Source organism: Struthio camelus, chromosome 1, assembly GCF_040807025.1.
Source record: "Struthio camelus isolate bStrCam1 chromosome 1, bStrCam1.hap1, whole genome shotgun sequence".
NCBI classification, from domain to species: domain Eukaryota; kingdom Metazoa; phylum Chordata; class Aves; order Struthioniformes; family Struthionidae; genus Struthio; species Struthio camelus.
The window spans coordinates 73,874,585-73,887,724 of NC_090942.1; the positions used below are offsets into that span (position 1 = coordinate 73,874,585).

Consider the following 13,140-nt stretch of genomic DNA (forward strand, 5'->3'; position numbering starts at 1 on the left):
TTTAAAAAAACAGAGGCTTTCCATTCCTTAGAGCCAAACTTTGCAAACAATATCTAGGTTGTTTTCAAACCAAGCTTCAAACATAAAAATGACTAATAAATCTATATTCCATAATAGCCAGTCTGGAAAACTACTATTTAAAAACATACTCAGTTTTTATGACCCATTTCTAGTAAAAATCCAAAACATGTTTCACTCATGCTACCATTTCAGATGCTCAGGTGCTGGATAATGGGCATGACATCCAGATAGATACACAAATAAATATGTAAAGACTATAAATCTATCTTAAATTAGTGATCTGTGTATGCGCATGGGGGAAGAGAGCAGGGAAATTCTGTCTTCTAATCTGTTCATTTCCTGACTCTTAATGTTCTGTAACTTCACAGCTGGTGATTATATTTTTCTATGGTTTGTATTATTATGTGCTAAATACATTACTCTATACCCTTCACCGGGAGCTGTGGCTTTAAGAATTAAGGCCCTGATCTTGCACAGGCTTTTGATCCACGCCTGATTTTTACCCGTGCAAATAGTAATTTTACACAAGCCAGGGATGTGGGCCTAACTGAGGAAACCTCTAGCGCTCTGCAAATTCCTCCTGAAGGAACCCTCCAGTGTCAGGGTGAGACAGGTTTAAAGGGAGGAAGCCGTGGGTTTTGGATGGAGCCGCAGCCTAGCAATGGCCTAAGACCCCAGGGTCTGCACCTCCCTCCCCAGGATCCCAGTTGTGAAACACGGATCTCGGGCATCGACTTCCCCAAAGTGCGGGGAACACTACAGTCCTGGCTGCAGGATTCCAGCTTGGGCTTCCCATTAAACCAACAACAAAAATATTAATAGCCATTCGTAAACATTCATCTTGCTGACTTTTTTACGGCTTTGTAATTGCCCCCTCCCTGACAGGCGGATTTATGCTTTGGCCGCTAGCGGCCGGTGGCCGGCAGCTCCGCCGCCCGAGTGGCACCGCCGGCTCCTGCGGAGCAGGGGCGCGACCGGCCCCCCCCTCCGCCTGCGCCGGGGGCGGACAGGGGCCGCGGCAGCCTTGTCCCGGGAGTCGTGCCGGCCGGTTTGCCAGCGCCCCCCCCCCCCCCCAGCTGTCTCCTGCTTGTTTAATTATCGCCTCCCATTATCCCCCCGCCCCGCGCTCTTTTTCTCGGGTTAGTTATGTTGTTCGGGTTTGCTCCTGGGCTTTCCGCAACATCCTTTCCCGGGGGGTGCTCGCATCACTTGAATTTTCCATGCAAAACTCGGGAACTATCCCAGCAGCGTTGAGAAGGGAAACGCTTTCCCTTTCTCTCGCCTCTGTTTTTTTTTTTTTTCCCTCTCTCTCCCTTCCCCGCTTCCCAAGTAGCCTCCCTCAAGTCCCTCCCGCGGCTCTCGTCTCTCCTCTCCGCGGCAGGACGTAGTTAGCAACTTCTCCCCCGGCTCCGCTGCCCTTCTATTTTCAATTTGTCTGGTTCTGCCATTATTCCCTCCGCGGCGACCGGGGTGCGCGGGGCCGGCGGCGCGGCGGGGACCCCCGGGGCTGCTCCGGCGGCAGCGCCGCCCGCTCCCCCCGCCCGCCGCCGGGAGCGCCTCGGAGGCAAAGGATGGCCTAGAAATTAAGCAGCACTTCTGAGTTGGTACATCTGCCTCTCCCCACTCCTCCCCCACTGCTTTTACACTGTTTAGGATTTCCCCTCGTCTCGCGCTCTCCTTTTTTTTTTTTTTTTTTTTTTTCCCTCCCTTCCCCTCCTCCTCCTGCTAGCCCCCCTCCTCCTCCTCCAGCCCCAGGCGAGCGCGGAGGTGGGGGGCAGAGGAGCTCCCCGGCCCCTCCGTGCGCGGCGCGGCGCAGGCAATGCCGGCGCGGCGGCGGCGGGGAGCGACCCCGACCCGCCGCTCCGCTGCCCGGCCGGGGGTCCGCGCTTGTGCGCGGGCAGGGCTGCCGGGGCCATGGCCCTGAGCGGCGAGGGGGTGGCGGGAGGAGGCGGCGGGGCGGTGGCGGCGGCAGGAGCGGGGCCGGCAGCGGCCTCCCGGGCCGCGCCGCCGCCGGTGCTGCGGGGGAGCTGGCGCTGCCGGAAACTTTGCTCGGCCCTGCGCGCCGGCTCGCTGCCGCTGCTGCTGGCGCTGGCGGTGCGGCTGGTGCGGGGGGAGCCGGGCCGCGAGCTGGCGGCCGAGGGCGGCGGCGGCGGCGGGGCGGCGGCGGCGGGGCGGCGGGCTGGGCCGCCCCCCGGCGTGGGGTTGCGGGCCTGGCTGCCCCCCGGCGCCGTGCCGCTGGGCCTGGCCGGGGCTTTCTTCGGCATGGGCCGCTACCTGCTGCGCGGCGGCGTGCGGCCGCGGACGGCGGCGCTGCTGCTGGTCGCCTGCTGCGGGGGGGAAGCGGTGGCGCAGACGGGGCTGGCGGCGGCGGCGGCGGCGGGGGAGGAGGAGGATCACTTGCTCTCCTTCAGCGCCACGGGGGTGGTGCTGAGCTGCCTGGCCGCCGTGACATGGCTGGTGCTGAAGCTGAGGCAGGGCGTCCTCATGATCGCCGTGACTAGCGCGGTGAGGACCACGTCGCTCGTCTCCTTCGAGCGGGTCCAGGCGTCCTGGCGGCCCTACCTGGCGTACCTGCTGGGGCTGCTGGGCATCCTGCTGGCCGGCTACGCCGACCGGCTCTGGCCGCCGCGCGGGGCCGCCCCGCCCGCCGCGCCCCCCGCCGCGCCCCCGGCCGCCGCCGGCGACGCAGCCCCGGCGCTGAGGAGGAGGCGGCGGCGGTCCAGCTCCGTGGTCGCCGCCGAGATGTCGGGTTGCGGCAGCAAGAGCCACCGCCGGACCTCGCTGCCCTGCATACCTCGCGAGCAGGTAGGGCGCGGGCCGGCCGGGCCGGGCCGGGGAGGGAGGCGGGGAGGCAGGCAGGGGGCCGCCGCCGCCAAACTCCGCCGCCGCCGCCGCCAAAACTTTGCCGGACGGGGCGCCCCGCCGGCCGCAGCGGTGCCCGGTGCCGGGCCGGCCGGGGGCTCTTCCCGCGGCGGGCGGGCTGCAGGCTGAGCGTAAGGTGCCCGGGTGCGCGCCGCGGGGCAAAAACCCTGAGTTCTTTTTTTATTATTTTTATTTATTTTTTTGCTAGCCATCACTAGAGGTTGTTTTTTTTTTTTTTCTGAAGCCTGGCGGAAAGTTGAGGTGGAGGGTGCGCGCCCGCTTCGCGGAGCTGGTGGGGAGCGCGCCTTCAAGGCACAGGCTCGAGATTTCCCAGCATCACTGACAAGCCTTTTTTTTTTTTTTTTTTTTTTAAAACCTGTAGTTTTCCGGCAAGGTGGCTGGACCCTGTTAAACTTCCTTTAATCTTTCAAGGTGTGTGTTTTGGGGGGAGCGAACCGAGCAGCTCGTCCTCGGTGGGAGAAGTCTCTTATCAGTGCGATAGCGTGTCCTCTGAGACGGCCCGGAGCGGAGCCGTGCTCATCTTTGCACTTTGCCTCCGCAGGGCTGTTTCTGTGGGTGTAATCGATAGCTTTCACGTTGCTGCTGTTGTGGGAGTTGATACTAGGTACGCGCGCTTTATCTCAACTTTGTTTCCTCTAAGAGGCCGTGATTTGAATGGATGAGTGAAAACTTACTTTGTTACCAGCGATGCTTTCTTTTAAACGCGCACCTAAGAGAAATGAAGCAAGCAAACGTCTTGCCTGCCGGCGTGGAGTCCAGCTTAGTTCAACGGGGAGCTTAGTTCAACGCCTGAAGTGTTTTTTGGATCTTTTGAGCCTAAAGATTGCCCCACAAAAGAATTATTTGATGGATCACGTGTAACTGAGCATATTGGAAGTCTCCACAGCACTTCCTCAGTGGTGGAAAGGGAAACCAAGGGGGGAAATAAATGGCAAAGGGTATTAAGTTTCCTTTTTCAATTAGTCTTAAAAATGACTCTGTGAACTGTGGTCAGCTGAAGTGTATTGCAGTATACCAGAGGTTTTCTTTCAGGTCACTTGCTGGATAAGCAGTTAAGTATTTTCTAAGTAATGGCATCTAACCATATGGTGTGGGTGGCTAGTTTGTTTCTGGAAATGGTTTGATTACATCCCTTTGTGGTTGGTTATGACATTTTCTAGAAGAGGGCCTGACAACCTTATATACTTGAGGCTTACTTTACAACAAATGCACTTATTTATTTAACATTTTTGTTTAGATTAAATAAATATTTACCATAGTGTCCAGGCAAATACAGTGTGAAAAAATAGCAAGCTGACTCAGTTCTGACTTTATTATGGACTGAGAGAGAAGGGTGTAAGAATAATTTGTAAACACAATATCTAAGGCAAGAAATTAAAACTGTTTGTACTTACTTGATGACACTAGATGTTTCTGGTGGTTTCTTACAATAATCATTTGTAACGTTTTAAACTTTTTTCCACTTGCTCAGGCACTTCGAGTAAAAGCAACTTTCTACTTAACATGTTTAAATGTAATCATTCCGAGGTAGGGCTCACTAGTTTGCAATCACTTCCTTCTCTTTTCTTACAAAGGCAATACAAATTGTCTATATATACTGGATATTAATCTGATGATCGATAATAAGGTAGATTTAGCCCCCCACCCCACCCCCCCACTACACACCCCCACCCCCACACCAGTGTTTTATTTAGAGGCAGTAGTTCTGTTTGCCCTGAGCAGTTCCCGCTTCCAAACTGTAGATCTGGATTAGAGTGAATTGGTGGCTGTTCAGTTTACCCACTGCAGGATTTTTGGCAAATTTCTTTCCTTTGTTCTCATTTAATATTAATCAATAGCAAGATCTGGTATTGCTTGCATCACCATATGATTAGAAATGGATGATGACTTTCTAGGTTGGGGAGATTTTTTGTCTTGCTTTTTAGCAAATCGTGGCTGTGCGTATGTGAACTTCCCTGCCTTTCCTCTCTAAAAGCTATCCTTTCAAATAAATGTTGGCAACAAAGAAAAGTAGAAAACCTGAAACAATGCCCTGTAAGGGCCTTGAAGAAATGCTAAGAAAAGTGGGACTCTCTTACCTGACAGCACACAAAGTTTGTGTTTATAGCAAAAATCACCTCCCTGTAGACTTAAAGAAACCATAGGTAAATGTTTCTCTTTTGGACAGTTTTTAAATATAACATGTTAAATATAGAGAAGAGGACTTTATAAACAAAACCAGTCCTTCTCTCAGCCTGTCTTTTAGAAAACACACCCTGAATGTTTCTGGTCCAAAAGATGGCTTTTTAATATGTCTGAGAGCTTCCAATACTTTCATCGGGAGATGGATCTACTTTATTGCTTTGAAAGTATATGTTCTCATTTAGTGAATAACATTAGAAGAAGTTTTTAAAGATGTTTCCTATTGCCTCACATGTAGTCTTTCCTATTTCTAAATAGTCAGCAATTAATCTTTCTTTTTTTCAGAGCATGACTCCCTTCTTACCTGTTTATATTAATATAAGATTCTACAAAAGCTGGAATTTTGGTTATAAACTGAATACAAAATTATGAAATTGAACGTATTTGGCCTTGTGATCTAAAGGACTTGTAGATCTATCAGGAATTGTAAAGTAACATCACGAATAGGGGTATTAACGTATTTAAAATTAAAAGAATACTTCTGTTTTACCCTACTAGTGGGAATAGCTGAAAATGTGCATATCACTAAATTATTCCTTCTGTAGAACTGTCTCATCTTAGTTGGCAATCACTTCCAAAAAGAATTCCCAAAGAAAATCTGTTTTATTAAAAATATACCCAGATATAAACTACATTTATTCCTAAAAGTATTCTTTATTAGTTTTTGCTCTAGTTCTATTTTTAAGGGGCTAATTTTTGTGTTTGTTTCATCTCTCTCTCTGTCAACTTCAGCAAATTCTTTAGATTAAAAGCTTCGAACTTGGCATGTATGTAGTCCTCATTGAGAAATACGTGCTTTGTCGCAGCCTGATCCTGCTCAGAGCTGAATGTTGTCTTCCTGTGATTTCATCAATGCCAGCTGAGGATGCTCTGCTCCTTGAGGGCTCACTCACCCAGTTTTAAAAGAGGCTATGGAGAGAAATTGTGAATGGCTGGGTGAGAGAGGCAATGAATGAATGAATGAACAAATACGTATTTTTTCCTTCCTGCTGCAGATGCACGTGTACCATCAGGATGATAGCTTTTGAGGTCTCTTCTTTATGTCTTTTCAAACCATTTTCACTGTTTCCTACAACTGAGGACAGGAGGTTTGGGAGGAAGGTGGGAGAGGTCTTCTGTATCTTGATGTTCCCCACTGAATTATGATGTGGCCTGTGTATTCTGAAGCTTATGTCTCAGATCTGTGTGACTAAAAATGTGTGGGTGTGTTAATCTGGACATACAAGGATCCAAAGGGACCATGTGGCCTTAGTGCTTAAACTACTCCATAGGAGGTAGTTGTTGGGAACTTTAATTCGCGCAGAAGACTGCTGATTTTGGTCCTAAGCCTTGCCTGTTCTTTACTTTGTTGCGGGGCTTGCAGCTAACTTGGATTTATTACAAGCTGCGAGTTAAGATAGCTAGAGCAGCTGCTTCAAGTAGGTCAATTTACTTATCCTCTTTAGTTTTTTTTTTTCTTAGTCTTTGTCAGAAGACTGACACAGGTAGACCATACCTGTTGGAAACGTTTCCTAGTTCCAAAATCAGCCTGCTCACCAGCGGGTGACACAACTGTGCGTGAGGAGAAGATATCAGTGAGGTGTTGAATCTTGCCCTGTTGTAAAGCTGAGATCCCCCGTGTTGCTGGTGGGTGACACCAAGACGAGGAGTTTCTCCTGCATCCCTGCATGTGTAGCTCCCATGCACCATCCTCAGCCTTCTGGGACAGGGAGGTTTCCTACCCATTTTTATCCTTTCTTTCTCTTTGCCTGCTTCTAGGAATAGGGAGAAGGAGAAAGCCGATCACCTCTCTGAGGCACACCTGAGAGTCGATTTCAGTTATTTTTTAATTGATTTGAGGCTTAGTGGCTGTTTTGTTTGACTGTGTCTTTCCTCACTTCTCCTTTTCAAAAGTCCTTTTTTTCCAGATAAGTAACTCTGGTGCCAGACTCTGCTGTCTTGCGCCAGTGGCAGCGGAGGGATTCCTGCCTGATTTGACCATTGTTTGTGGGATCCTGGAGTTACTTTGCCCGTTCCTAGGCCATTGCATGGGAAAGTTGAGAGAGCTGGGTCAGTTATCATCACTGCCTGTCTGCGGAGTTGCGAGGACCATCCTATATCAGTTCACATGGTCAAGGATATCTTCTCAGTGATAAGATCCAAGAAATAGATTAGAAAAATAAATGTTGTTGTTTTTTAAGGGAAAATTGGGGTTTTATCTGTGCTTCTCATTGTTTGACAGTGAGAGCTTTGCAACTGACAGGAATACACTAGATTTTGTGTTTGTTTTCTGGCTCTCTAGCATACTGTACTTAAAAAGAAGGATAAACGTACTTTTATCCTATAACCAGTTTTTGATACTAAGTATCCTGCCCTCTGCCCAGAAAATGGGAGAGGTCTGAGTGCAACATATCTCTATATGTATATTTTTTAATCTGGGGGAGAAAGAGGTAGGTAACGTTAATGTTAAGGCAAATAAATTTAGATATTGAACTTTTTTCATGTATAGTCTTCTGTTAGACATGTTTTGTTATACCATATGCCTAATTATGCTAATAAGCATTATTGTATTGCAATTACTCTGAGAAGATTTACTAGCATTACCATTCTGATCACTAGAAACTGAGCAATACTGAGGAGTTATGTCATCTGGTGACTTACAGAAACACAAATGTGTAAAATATTTAAGTAAGGCTCCAGAGAAATTATACAGGAATTCTAGATACTCTCTCTCTCTCTCTATATATATTTGTGCATGGTTTCATTTGCACAAACTGGCTCTACCTTTTTTTTTTCTTTCGTTCTCACAAACATTTAGACACTCCTGAGGAAACTGTCATGATTGGTTTAGAGACTATTTTTGTCAATCTGTTAAATCAAGAAATTAATATTATGGTATATTGCCAAAAGAGTAAAATACAGTAGTGACTTTCTGCTCTTTCTGCACGGAATATGAAGTGTGAAAATGCAAAGCTGTGGAACTGAAAGAAATCCTGTGTATGCTGGGTTGTCATGTTAATTAAATAAACAGCCAGAACAGTGACCCTGTGTATGAAATGTGTTTTGAGAAGCTTGTTGGGGGGTGGAGGGGAAAAACAGTGACATATGATGTTTTGGACGTTAACTGCGACACTTGTATGAATTTGTCCTGATCTGCTGTTACTATGCTTGTGTTCCAAATTTTTTTTGCAAGGGACTGAGATATAGCTGTATTTTTGGAAGCTGAAGGAATATCACTTGGGCTTTCTTCTTTAAAAACAAAACAATATATCCCACCCTCGAACTGGAAAGGTTGCTGAGTTCTAACGCCTTCAGACTTCAAGGCTTTAAAATGGGCATAAGTTGACTGTGTCCTGAGTGGTTCAGGAATAAAAAGAACGCTGCTGAAATTAAAGCTTTGAGCTAGTTGCTAAGAATTACTTTGCTAATCTAATCGGAGATACGCAGTGTGTAGCCTAGCGCTTGATGGACAAGGAAATAGATGTTAAGATTCAGATAACAAAGTGGAAGTTGGGTTTTGATTTGTGTGTTCTTTTTTTTTTTTTTTTTTCCTCTACTCTATTTTGATTTGGAAAAGTTTCTTCGTATATTACTAGTCCCTTTCCACAAAGTCTGTTCTATGTTAGTCAGAGTGTCATTCAGAAATAAATGCCTCTAATTTGGATTATGTAGTTTTTAGGGTTCTTGTTTGGTTTGTTTTTTAAGCCTGTTTCAAGTACAGTGATAGATCAGAAGTTATCTGGATCAGAGTAATGACTTGAGAAATAGCAAAAAAAAAAAAAAAAAAAAAAGGTGGGTATGTCTGTCCAAGTTTACATTAACTTTGGGGGAATATGGGAATATCGGTGTTTTCCTTGCTGAGCTGTCCTTATCTTTTTTTTTTTTCTTTGAATAAACCTTACAGCTTGAGTTCATCTTCTTCTTTCTCCACGTAGGTGGATAAAATTGTTACAAGCTTCTATTTAATAATGCTGTGCGTCTCTACCCCTCCTCTGCAGGCGCTTGCTTAAGTAGAAGTCGCGCCGTCGGAAGCGCTGAGGCCGCTCGCGGGTGCAGTTACCGGCGCACGTGTTTACAGGGCTGCACCCCTAGAGGGCATAAGAGACCCTGTTCTGCATTTGCACTCGCCTTTTAAACAAGTATGCCAAACAAGTTAAAAACATAATAAACAAAATCTGTCCGTGGTACTTAACTGAGTATTTTTTTTTTTCGCATTTTCCTAAATACCCACTGTGATCATAGTCGCATTTTTGCTTTTCGTAACCCTTTGCTTCTATTCGTCAATGAAGTTCCACGTGCGGTTGAAGACCGTCAGCTCAAACGTTTTGCCTTTAGCTAAACACCTGCACAAGCTTCATAAGGCAGGGGCAAATCAATAAAACTGCCATAAAATAAAATCGTACTTCTCTAGTCTGTTAGAGTTCTTTGGATGTGCTAGCAAAAAAACGACTGGAAGAAGAGCAGTAGTGTTTTTTGGCCTTTGAAAGGCCATTGCAAGCCACAAAGGCAATCAGCAATTATGGTAAGAAGAAGAAATTGCCCCCAGCTTGGCCAAGAATCCAGAAAAACAGACTAAACCGCCCTTGCTGAGTGAATCGTGGCACCTCACGATTCTCTATTCAGACATGTCATTGTTTATACATAAACCGTGAGACACATCAGCAAGTGTGAAATAGCAGAATGCACTGAGGAAGCAGAATTGTTTGTCAGGGCGTTCGTTACCGCTGGGCGTAGGAGGCAGCCGGACGGTTTCCTAAGGGCCCCACAAGTGCTGCTGAATAGAAGGCAGAATATACAGTGGAGGAAGGATATTGATTGTAAGAGCTGGGTTGGTGAAATTGCATCACTAATTTTAGAACTCGTCAGGAAAAACACTCTGTGTCCGTTCGACCAACTCAGCTGGCCGTGATGGTCACCAAAAATGTGTGCGTGTGTGCGCGTGAAGTATTATGGTGAGGATTAGATTAGCTAAATCCTGGTTTGGAGTGCTGTATTGAGTTTTGGTTGACCAAAATGAATGGTTGGGGTCCACAAAGAGATGATGGTTTGGTCCAAGAAGAGACTGGAAAGATGAGTGAGAACAGATCTGGCTGAGGAGCGTGGAACGGTGTCTTCTGACACTGGAAGAATAAAAGGGAATTTGGAAAAGAAATCTTTAATTTTAAGCTATTAGAAAGATGTCTGAGTGTGTGCATGTGTGTGATGGAAATATACATTGATTGTGGAGTATATTGCCACAGGGTATGACTGAAGTTATTTCTAAAAACATTGGACATTTGGGTTTATTATTTATTAAAGTCTATAGGTTTCTTATGCCAAGCAGGTTGAAAATTAGAAAACCTGGCTTTATTTTTTAATCTGATGCTAGTTAGGAGGAAAATCCCCCTTTTGATGGTTGCTATGTTAGTGTACGCTTCAGTGTATTTACTGTTTTCTGGTATGAGCTGCTGACCAGGCCCTCTCGCTGCTGGCCAGCACTGCAGTTCACTGTGACTTTGTTCGTGTTTTTCCTACTGTTACATATTAAAGAGCGTTAAGAAGAAGATCTTTATGAGCATCACTATAGCTAAAGGTGATTTGTCTCTTCCTCTCTCAACTTCTCAGCCACTACAAGGCTGAAAAAATATTAAACTTCCGCATGTTGGAAGTAGCTCTGGCTATAGCTGAGGCCTCCTTGACTAATGACCCAAAGCCCTCAGTGAGACGTTCTGGATTAAAAATGACTTATCTGCATACTCTACTTTGTTGGTTGCCCTTGTTTGGCTTTGTTTTAGCCTTAAAACTGATGCTTTGATATGAATTTTAAAATAAAGTAGAATTATATGGTGCATCATTACAATTCTTCACAGGAATTTTGTTTCTCACTCTCTAAGAACAATGCCTTTCAGGCAGGTGGAGGATGCCTGCTGACTGTTGCTGAAGTCCTGAGACAGACCCCAACGACAGTTTAAAAAGCAGTCATTCCTCTTAGAATGGTTGATCCTGATAGAAATATATCTCAGCTTTGTTAAAAGCTGTGTTGTGAAATATGAATATAACGATCTCTGCTGGTAAGCTGTATCACTTGCTGTGTTTTGAGGATCAAATCACTGATAACTTGGATTTTTTTTTTTTTAAGAAGCTGCTTGATTTTCTAGAAAGACACTCTAGGTTTTCTTTGTCTAAATGACAGTATTTTAGGGGAATGTTATTATTCAGCTTAAAAACTGAATGTTACTTATTTTGAGCAAGTCCTTCTAAACTGGTGTTTGGCTTTGTCTGTTAACTGTGTTTGTGAAACAAATTCCAGAAAGGGAAAGGAAGGATTTGAGAGCTTGACTGCCAAAGGTTTAACTGTTTTTAAAATTATTGCCCTCCAAAGCTGCAGCAAGTTGATGATACCTTGCTAATATCTACATATGCTGGAATTACAGCTGTGGCAATACAGCAATAGGTGTTCCTCATCCTGAGGTACAGTTGCTTCTGCTAATCTCTTGCATTTACTTTTGTTATATAGGTTTAAATAGGCCACTTATGTTTGTGTTTAACGTCATGGAGCATAGGCAGAACAGAAATGACAAAAGGTTACCTATGTTACATACAAATGTTGATCCTTGACACAACTCTATACCCCAAATTTACTGTAAACTGTGAATGTGAGGCAGCTGAGAAGACCAGAGTGACCGGCTCTTTGCCCTGTGGAGACCGTGGTTGTCTGCAAAGGGACCTTCAGGAGCGCTGGTTCACATGTCTGACCAGAGTGAAGGGAGGCACTTGGAAAGGGGAAAGGATGTAGGGGTTGAGAAGCTACATTTGAGCATTGTTTTCTCCCCTTCTGTGAGCAGCGAACTAGATTTGCTCGCCCAAGCTTTTAGTTGCCTGCACAATAAAACTTGCGAGGCCTAAAGGTTTGTGTTCGTCTATTAAATCTCAATGGCAACGGCAGCTGTAGAACGGTTCAGAGCTCTGTTTGCAAGTGCGGATCAAAAAGGGTTGCACAATCCTGTTGTGTGTGCTACTCCCTCTCCCCATTATTGCAGAGACTGAAGTGCTCTTGGGAGTTTGGGATTTTTTTTTTTCTTTCTTTCTTTTTGTTGCTGTAACCTGTTAGAGCTCACCAGCCAGCCAATCTAACTGAGTTTCTCTCGAGCAGAAGACTTGGCTGCTTCCCCTCCTGCCTCCGTCCCAAGTACGGACAGTGCTATTCCTGTATTTTTGATATTGAAGTCCTTGCTTTGATATCACCTGGTGAATGGCAAAAACTTCAAATGCTGAAGTTCTAAGATGACCTTTTCTTTAGTTTTGTTGGTGACTTTAACCATGGGCTTTACTGAAAAGTTCTGATTGCTATATTTGTATTAATAAGGGAGTTAGGTGTGTTTGAGTGCATTTGCAATCGCGAGATGACCCGTAACGTGTTTTAAATGTGTTTTGAGTTTTCGTCCGAGTCTGCAAGTGGGGTTGTTACATGAATGCTTGTGCCAAGATGTCATTGTGCGTCATATTCTTGTGAGGCAATGAATACCTTTAAATTTTCATGGAGACCATTCAGTAATATTTTAAAATTTAGGTTATACAAGCCAACGTTTATTAAAAATGCTATTTTCTTAGCATTTTCTTTTTCTTTTTGTGGTGGTTACTGATAATCTCCTCCCTGCCTTCTCTGACTTAAATGGGAATTGAGACTGCTCAGTACCTCCCAGGATAACAGGCTGATCTTTCCAGTTGCATCATCAGTGTGGGAGAAGGGTGTGTTCCCATGCACAAATCTGCAGATAGCTTGTTTGAACAGCTAACAGTGCTCTTTCTTATTTTAACAATAGTAATTCCAAATTAACATTGAATGTGTTGCTTGTGTAGTTACCTGAGACCTTGTATCATAACTTTATATTATATATGTGTGTGTGTATACATATATGTCTATTCAGAATAGAGACTTGGAGATCATGATTGATTTTTTTTTTTTCTTTTTTTCCTAGTATCTCCCAGCAGCAATTGGAAAGGTGGTTTAGAGGGATAGGATTCTTAGTTCGACCCTGACAGCGCAGTCTGCTCTCTGGCTTATACACAATCCTATTCTCTCTAGATAGTTAATAT

General features: G+C 45.4%; 1 protein-coding gene across 3 annotated transcripts in view; it reads left to right on the plus strand.

The window, feature by feature from the left end:
• The first annotated feature begins 2,268 nt into the window (after nucleotides 1-2,268).
• Nucleotides 2,269-13,140, plus strand: part of PDE3A (phosphodiesterase 3A) — a 259,901-nt gene continuing 249,029 nt past the window's right edge. The window contains exon 1 of one of the 3 annotated variants that reach the window (XM_068948614.1): nucleotides 2,269-2,826. In XM_068948614.1, the coding sequence (XP_068804715.1) occupies nucleotides 2,284-2,826 (543 nt within the window). In that variant the 5' untranslated portion in view covers nucleotides 2,269-2,283. The remainder of the gene's footprint in view (nucleotides 2,827-13,140) is intronic. The other 2 variants (XM_068948599.1, XM_068948608.1) reach the window with 2 other exon arrangements.